This window comes from Lynx rufus, unplaced genomic scaffold (genome assembly GCF_022079265.1).
Source record: "Lynx rufus isolate CCGP_SWC_20201006 ecotype Redwood Valley unplaced genomic scaffold, mLynRuf1.p SCAF_19, whole genome shotgun sequence".
NCBI lineage: Eukaryota > Metazoa > Chordata > Mammalia > Carnivora > Felidae > Lynx > Lynx rufus.
The window spans coordinates 4,052,637-4,062,181 of NW_025814833.1; the positions used below are offsets into that span (position 1 = coordinate 4,052,637).

Here is a 9,545-nt window from a genome sequence, read left to right on the forward strand (position 1 = left end):
ATTTTTCTTCCTTCTATTAATGTAGTATTTTACATTGATTGATTTCCTTATGTTGAACCACCCTTGAATTATTAGGATAAATCTCGCTTGGTCATGGTGTTTTATCTTTTTAATGTGCTGTTGGATTCTGTTTGCTAGTATTTTGTTGAGGATTTTTTTTGAGAGACAGAGAGAGAGCACGAGCAGGGGAAAGAGGCAGAGGAAGAGAGAGAAATCAAGAGTCAGATGCTTCACCAACTGAGCCACCCAGGCACCCCAAGGATTGTTTTTAATCCAAAATATGTTTATTAGGATAGTTTCCCACTCATCTAGATTCAGGGTGCTTTTAGTGCTGCTGCCATTTGAAGGATCATCCTTCTGTAAGCCTTGCTTTTCCTCCTGTAGGCTGGCAAAGAACAGTGGAGCAGCCAACACACAAAACTACTGTTCGTGTATGGCTAAAGATGGTGGTGATTTTGTAGCATCCTGGGCACTTCACATCCATGAAGTAGGAGTTGGGGCTCTGCACCAGGCACTTCTTCTTATGCTTCCTCATCTCCTCTTTTGTGGACTGGTGGAGAAGGTCCTTTTCAAGGGGCATGTTCTTGTGGGAAGTTTGTCACCACCAGAAAGCTTGTTGAGGATTTTTGCATCTATATCCATAAGGGATGTTAGTCTATAACAAACATCATATTTTAAAGAGAAAAAGAAAAGAAAAAATGTATCAATACATTTTGCTGAAGCAAAATAAGGAAAAAGTAAAAAAATCACACCCCAGTATTTATCACCTTGAATGGCATCTTGTTAATTGGTAATCCATCTTGCAGGGAAATTTCCCTCAACAGGGACCCTGCCTAATCTATCCAATAGAGTTAAAAACACCCAAATCTTAAGCTCATCAAGCCACCTTAGAGGGGAGGAAACTGCCACAGAAGTTAAATGATTTGTGTGTGGTGACATTTCCAGCAAGCAGGAATTGACACTTTTTATTTTGTCACCATTCACCTGAAGCACTTTGCACTTCACCACTCTATTCTTTACTACCAATCTCCGAGACTTCAGCTCTCTTACCAAAAACCCACACTACAAAATTTTCCCCTGCATCTAATGAAAAAGATGTTCTGCAATTTGAGTCAATTACTCCCCACTATTTTCTTTGGGGAGACTAGAAAACAACCTTGACAGTATTTTATCACAAAAGCCATTCACATACTTGAAGTACAACAAGCCATGTGGCCAAGTTCTTTGACATTTTCTTTGCTAGTTTTATTTCCTAAGCCTTTGGGGCTATTCTGTCCTGGACTGGTACATGTTCTCTGCATCTCACAAGGCTACAAGATCCAAAATACAACATAGTGTCCTAATAGAGGCAATTCACAAGATAAAGCAACTGTTGATGGTGAAGGTGGATATAATATTTTAAAGTTTGAAAAGTGACAGAAATATTAAACCTTTTTGAAATGTTCAGGCTGTAATGTTCAAATTAAGAGCAATGTTGAGAGACAAGAGAGTAAAAACATGAAAAATAATCATATAATTCACATGCATGAGTCAATTGTATTTAGTAAGTAGGTGGAAATAGGATGGTGAAAACTAGGGAGAAAAACCAGAATTAAAAAAGCCAGGGTCAATTCAAAGGTCAAATGAACTATAAGTGAATCAATTTGGAGTCATGCAAAGTAGTTGACACAATGATGGGCCATATATCAGGCTGAATATGACATGCTGCTTCCAGTATCCTTAGAAGGAGGTGATGGAGGGCCCAACATCTTAGTATTTTTCAGTGGTTAATTTCAAGCTCTGTAGCTCCAGCTTTTTTACAGTACCACTCTAGTTCTATTTTTTTTGTCCTTTTGAACTTTTCCCTGCTTTTTGTGGTTCTTTCTCCTTCTTATTTCTATTCCCTGTGGCTGCTACAGGCCACTGCCCCCTCCTGCCTACCCCCGTTCACAAGCACAGACTCGCACTCTGCTATTGCACCTCCCCAGTGGCAGTGACATCCACTGTCTGAAGATAGTTGGTAGCTCCTTCTCACTTCCCCTTTCAAGACCCAAGGGCAGTGGCAGCCATGTATATATCTTTTGGTAAATATATTTGCACTTTTATTGGGCATATGCTTAGAAATGGCATTGCTGAGTCATAGAGAATGCATATATAGTTAGCTTTAGAAGATTCTGCCAAAGGTGGTTCGGTTTGTGGGATCAAGCCCCGTGTCAGGCTCTGCACTGTTAGTGCAGAGCCTGCTTGGGATTCTCCTCCCCTCTCTCTCTGCCCCTCCCCTGCTTGTGCTCTCTCTCTCTCTCTCAATAAAGAAATAGCTTTTAAAAAAGAAGATGCTCCCAAAGAGTTTGCCAAATGTTTGTACCAGTTTACATATACCCACCAGTGATGAATGACAATTCAAGTTTCTCCTCATCCTCACCAACAGCTGGCATTGTCTTTTTCTTCTCTCATTTTAGCCATTCTGGTGAAATTATAGTGGTATCTTATTGTAGATGATTGTTGTTGTTGTTGTTTCTGTCTTTCTTTTAATTATTTTGAAATAATTTTAGACTTATGAAAAAAGTTACAAAAAATAGTACAGAGAAATCGATACACTCCTCATCTACCTTCCCCTAATGTTAACATATTATATGCCTATAGTACAACTATAGAAATCAGGAACTTAACATTGATACATTATTATTAACTAATTTATATGCCTTATTTGAATTTTGCCAGTTGGCCCACTGCTGACCATTTTCTGGTCCTGGATCCAATTGTATTTAAGTATCATGTCTCCTTAGTCTTCTCCAGCTCATGAAAGTTCCTCAGTCTTTGTCTTTCATGACTGTGGGAAGTTGAATAATGGCCCCCAAAGATGTTCATGTTCTAATCTCTGGAACCTGTGAATGTTATCATGTAGGTCAAAATGGATTTTTCAGGTGTGATTTCTTTAAGGATCTTGAGATGAGGTGATCATCCTGCACTAGCCAAGTGGGCCAACTGTAATCACAAGGGTCCTTATAAGGGGGAGGCAGGCAGGAGATCAGAGTCAGAGTAGGAGATGTGATGACAGAAGTAAAATGGTGAAGCAACACAAGGAAGGAGTCACTAACCAAGGAATGCTGGACAGCCTCAAGAAGCTGGAAAGGCAAGGAAACAGATTCTCCTCTTAGAGCCTCCAGAAGGAACACAGCCCTGCTGATATCTTGACTTTAGACTTCTGACCTCTATAAATATAAGGAAATAGATTTCTTTGGTTTTAAGCCACTAAATTTATGATCATTTGTTACAGAAGCAATAGGAAACTAATACACTAAACTTAACACTTTTTAAGAGTACTTGCTTGATGGATGTTCCTAATTTGGGTTTGTCTGAGGTTTTCTCATGCTTATACTGAGGTTATGCTTTATTTTTCACAAGAACACCATAGAAGTGATGTTGTGTCCTTCTCTGTGCATCATGTCAGGAGGTACATGATGTCAATGTGCCCTATTACTAGTGATAGTAACCTTGATCACTTGGACGAGGTGGTGTCTGCTAGGTTTTTTCCATTGTAAAATTCTTATTTTGCCCTTTGATGAACCTTTGAAGGGAGATACTTTGAGGCTATGCTAATATCCTGTTTCTCCTTAAACTTTGGCCCACTAATTTTAGCATCCATCAATGTTTCTTGCATGCAATAAATATTACTGTGATATGTGCCTAATAATGGTTATCAATTTCCATTATTCCTTCTACATCTATTAATTGGGATTCTTCTGTAAGAAAGAACTATCCCCTCCCCTGCCATTTTGTTTATATATATATATATATATATATATATATATATATATGTATATGTGTGTGTGTATATATAATGTATATATATATACACACATATATATATATACACATATATACACATTTGTATGGACCCATGTATATCTATTTTATTCTATGGGTTATAATCCATTGCTATCATTATTTATCTTGCTCTTCAAATTGCCCCAGATTGGCCACAAAGAGCTCCAACTTTATAGAAGTTGACCACTCTATAGAGGTGCCTGGGTGGCTCAGTCGGTTAAGCGTCCAACTCTTGGTTTCAGCACAGGTCATGATCTCATGACTCGTGAGTTTGAGCCCTACATCAGACTCTGTGCTGACAGCATGCAACTTGCTTGGGATTCTCTGCCTCCCTCTCTTTCCGCCCTTCCCCCACTCACAAACTCTCTCTGCCTCAAAAATAAATAAACATTAAAAAAAAAGTTGAACACACTACAAAGATATTTTCCAAGTTTTCTTCTGAGAGATTTATTGTTTTACCTTTCACATTTATATCTGCAATCCATATGGAATTCATTTTTGTGCATGGTAAGAAAAAGGAGGCAACATACATTTTTTCCTGAATGGATAACCAAGTGATTTAACACCATCTTTTGAAAAACTGTCCTTTCCCCTGACTGAACTGCAATGTCATCAATGATGTAAATCTGGTGACTATAGGTGTGAAGTTGTTTTTACATTCTCTATGCAGATCCATTGGTCTATTTCCTTATCCCTGTGCCAATACTACATTATTTTAATAATTGTAGCTAGATATAGCTTAATTTCTGGTAGTATGTTTTATTTTTCTTCTTTAAGATTGCCTTGCCTATTCTTGCCTCTTTTTATTTCCATATAAACTTTATAATTGGCTTGTCAATTTCCACAAATGAAAATAACCTGCTGGGATATGCTTGGGATTATCTTGAATCTGTAGATCAAATTAGCAAGAACTGACATCTTGCAAAATATGGAGACTTACAATCCATTTACAATCTACCTATTTATTTAGGTCTTATTTACTTCCTCTCAAACATGTTTTTGAACTTTCTGTTTAGAGGCCTTAAACAATTTTCCCGGTTTCACTGGGAAAGCATTGAATGTTTTCCAATGCAATTGTAAATGGTTTAGGTTTTGTTTTTGTTTTGTAGCCTGCTTTTAGCTTTTAATACATCCATTTGTGAATACAGATTTTTAAAATATTTCTTCACATAATGGCAAATAGAAGAAAATTGACAGAGGAGAGTGATTCACAATTATTAGATGAATCAGAATGTGAATATAATGAGAAAGATCACAGCACTCCAGTCTCAGATGATGGCAGTGAAACTGTGTAAGTGAAATTTCAGGCTATGAGTCTTCAGCTGAAGATCTACACCTTAGATGAATTTTCTCAGACTCAAAAATTGACAAGCGAATAATATATTTCTAAAGACAAAAAAGGGGGGCGCCTGGGTGGCTCAGTTAGGCGTCCGACATCAGCTCAGGTCATGATCTCACAGTTTGTGAGTTCCAGCCCCGCGTGGGGCTCTGTGCTGACAGCTCAGAGCCTGGAGCCTGCTTCAGATTCTGCGTCTCCCTCTCTTTCTCTGCACCCTAGCCCTCCTCTTCTCATGATCTCTGTCTCTCTCTCTCTGAAATAAACACTAAAAAAATTTTTTAAGACAAAAAAGGAATGAGAAAAAAATACCCAAAACAAAACAAAACAAAACAAAAGACACACACAAAAAGGAATGACAGTCATTTAACAGGAAGTATTTTATTATGCAGCATTCTGTGACATGGACCTAAACGGTCCCTTTTGGCTGAGATCATGTGACTACATTCTATCTCCTTTATGATGTTTTTGTGCCCAAACTTAATACAAAATTACATGTTACATTAAAATCCTTCTTAAATGTGTTTTTAAAGTTATTATTTACTATTAACTGAATTCTAGACCTTATTTGGATTTTACTAGCTTTTCCATTTATGTCCTCTTTCTATTCCAAGATCCAATCCAGAGTAATGGTATATAGTTTTTAAATTTTACCTTTCAGGTTGTTTGTTCTGGTATATAGAAATATAATTGATTTTTGTATGCTGACCTCATTAATAGTGACCTTGCTATATTCACTTATCCTCTTAGTTTATCTTATATTTTATTTTAAGTTTAATTTTTAAAATTTACTAATTTATTGTTGTTTTGATTTTTTTGACAACCAGGCATATTATCTGAAAATAGTGATGGTTTTAATTTTTAATCCACTTTACTGAACTATAATTTACACACAATAAAATGCACCCTTTTAGAGTGTACAGTTGATTAGTTTTGACAAATGTATACACCTGTGTTCTTTGTCAATTAATCTCCACTGCCCATCCTGGCCTCAGGCAATCTCTATAGATTAGTTTTGTCTTTTCTAGAGTTTTGTATAAATGGAATCATGTAATATGTACTATTTTGTGTCTGGCTTCTTTCACTTGGCATAAGAGATTCATATATGTTTTAGGGTCTCAGTAGTTTGTTTCTTTTTTTAATGTTTATTTATTTATTTTGAGAGAAAGAGAGAGAGTGTGAGTGGGGGAGGGGTAGAGAGAGAGAGATACAGACAATCCCAAGCAGGCTCTGTGCTGTCAGTGCAGAGCCCTATGTGGGGATCAATGTTATGAACTGTGAAATCATGACCTGAGCCCAAATCAAAAGTCAGATACTTAACCAACTGAGCCATCTGGGTGCCCCAATAGTTGGTTTCTTTTTTTAAATAAATATTTGATCACGAGAGGGGTGGGGGGGGAGAGAGAGAGAGAGAGAGAGAGAGGAAACATGAGTGGGGGAGGGGCAGAGGAGACAGAGGATCTGAAGCGGGCTCTGCTCTTACAGCAGAGAGCCAGATGCGAAGTTCCAACTCACCAACCTGGAGATCATTACCTAAGCTGAAGTTGGACGCTCAACTGACTGAGCCATCCAGGTGCTCCAGTCGGTTTCTTTTTAAAAAATACTTTAAAACTTTCTTGAGATGTAATGGAAATACACGAAACTACTCAAATTTAGAGTGTTAAAATTCACTCAACTTTGACATATATATATATATATATATATATATATATACACTTGTAAAACAATTATCACAGTAAAGATAACAAATGTTTCCATTATCCCCCCAAAGTTTCCTTTTTCCCATTTGCAATCCATTTTTCCCTCCACCTGCATCCCCAGGTATGTACTGATCTGCTTTCTGTCACTACATCTTAATTTGCATTTTGTATAATTTTGGACTCATGGACTCATGCAATATGTACATGTTTTGGCCTGGATTTTTTCACTCAGCATAATGATTTTGAGATTCATCCATGTTAATGAATATACCAATAATTTGTTCCTTTTAATTGATGAGTAGTATTCTGTTATATGAATTTACCACAATTTGTTTTTCCCTTCATCAAATGATGAACATTTGGATAGTGTCCATTTGGGGGCTTTTACAAAAAAAGCTGCTATGAATATTCGTGTACAAGTCTTCATATACACTTAGGCTTCCATTTCTCTTGGGTAAATACCTAGAACTGAAATAGCTAGGTCATTTAGTCAGTGAAAATTTACCTTTTGAGAAATTTCTGAACTGTTTTCCAAGTTGGTTGTACTATTTTATATTCCCATTAACACTGTATGAGAGCTCTAGCCTCTCCACATTCTCATGAACAGTTGATATGGTCAGTATTTTAAACTTCAGCCATTCTCCTGGATGAATAGTGGTTTTAATGTGCAATTCCTTGAAGACTGATGATATAAACTATTTTCTCAGTGTCTATTCAAATCTTTTGCCCATTTTAAAAATTGGGTTGTCTTCTTACTGTTGAGCTGTGTTTATATATTCTGTATACAAGTCCTTTATCTGATTTATGTATTGTCAATATTTTCTCCCAGTCTGTGGCTTATTTTTTCATTTTATTTTTTCTTTTTTCTTCATTTTCTTTTTTTTCTTTTTTGAGAGAAAGAGGTGGGTGGGAAAGGGCAGAGGGACAGGGAGAGAGAATATTAAGCAGACTCCATCCCCAGGGCCAAGCCCGATGGGGGGCTCGATCTCACAACCATGAGATCATGACCTGGGCCTAAATCAAGAGGTGAATCCTCAACCATCTGAGCCACCCAGGCGCCCCTTGTCTGTTCATTTTCTTAATGGTGTCTTTTGAAGAGCAAAATTTAAAAATTTTTATGAAGACCAATGTATTAATTTTTTTATGGTTTGTGTTTTTGTGTTCTAAGAAGCTTTTGCCTTCCTTGACATCATATGTTCTCCTCCTATATTTCTCCTGAAGTTGTATAATTTTAGGGTTTATGTTTTGATATATGATCCATTCAACTTAATTGTTGTGCCCAGGGTGAGATCATAGTAGAGGTTCAGTTTTTACATTAATATATCCAGTTGTTCCAGTTCTATTTGTTAAAAAGAGTTTATTTTCCCTATTGAATTACTTTGATAACTTTGTCAAAAATAAGTCTTATATATATAATTTGTATATGTTGAATTTATATATATATTACATTTTGTATCGATGGAATATATATGTTTGTGTATATATGTATGCTTTTCTGTCAACTTATCTGTATAGCTATTCTTACATCAATACCACACTGTCTAGATTAGTATAGTTTAATAGTAAGACTTGAAATTAAGTAGTATAAATACTCCAACTTTGTTCTTTTTTCAAAATAATTTTTTATATTCTAGGTCCTTGAAATTTTCATATGAATTTTAAAGTCATCTTGTCAGTTTCTACCAAAAACTCTGCTGGGATATTAATTGGGAATGTATTGAATGTATAGATCAATTTGCAGAGAATAGACATCTTATAAGAATACAATTAATTTTTATATATTTATCTTGTGCCCTGCAACCCTCCCAAATTCACTTATTTCTAAACATGTTAAAAAGTTAAAAGAACCAATAGAGCAGGAACATTTTAATAATAGAGAACAAAAAATCATCTATAACTTAAGGAGTGTATAGAGTTTTGCTCTTTAAAACACAGCACACAAGGGCGCCTGGGTGGCTCATTTAGTTGAGCATCTGACTCTTGATTTCAGCTCAGGTTATGATCCTAGGGTTGTGGGATTGAGCCCTGTGTCAATCTTCACCCTGAGCATGGAGCCTGCTTAAGATTCTCTCTCTCTCTCCCTCTGCCCCTCTCCCCTGTTCACACTCTCTCAAAACAACAACAACAACACTACACACACACATACACACACTCACATAGACTTCTTTCTTACCTTCTATACTTCCAATAGAGTTACATCACAATTATTGTTTAACTTGATACTTATTATTTACATTATTGTGACTATGTCAATATCTTTCATTGCTGAGCCAAGTAGTATGCTATGATTATATTTCCTTTTTTCTACATCCCTTTTTCTCCATAGGGTGAGTTTGTCCTTTTTAAATTTTTTTTTTTTTGGTTTTCTATGTCTATTTTCCATATTTTTTTAAATTTCCCTTTCCCCAGAACATTGTTTTTTACATTGTTGAAGACATCTGGGATTCTATCAGTTCCATTTTTTTCCGTGTTTATTTGAGAGAGAGAAAGAGAGAGAGAAGAGAAGGGACAGCAAGAGAGGGAGACAGAGAAACCTAAGCAGGCTTCGCACTATCAGCACAGACCCTGATGTGGGGCTAGATCCCACGAACTGTGAGATCATGACCTGAGCAGAATCAAGAGTCATTTAACTGACTAAGCCAGCCAGGCACTCCCAGTTCCACTTTTTTTAAATGGAGATATCTGTCTTGCAGGCCTCCATC

At 36.5% G+C, this 9,545-nt stretch overlaps 1 protein-coding gene across 1 annotated transcript; it reads right to left on the reverse strand.

The window, feature by feature from the left end:
• Positions 1 to 349: 349 nt before the first annotated feature.
• LOC124513983 (40S ribosomal protein S27-like) lies at positions 350 to 580 on the reverse strand. The gene has a single exon (XM_047082081.1). It carries the CDS (start codon positions 578 to 580, stop codon positions 350 to 352), a length of 231 nt encoding a protein of 76 aa, XP_046938037.1.
• Between the last annotated feature and the right edge of the window lie 8,965 nt (positions 581 to 9,545).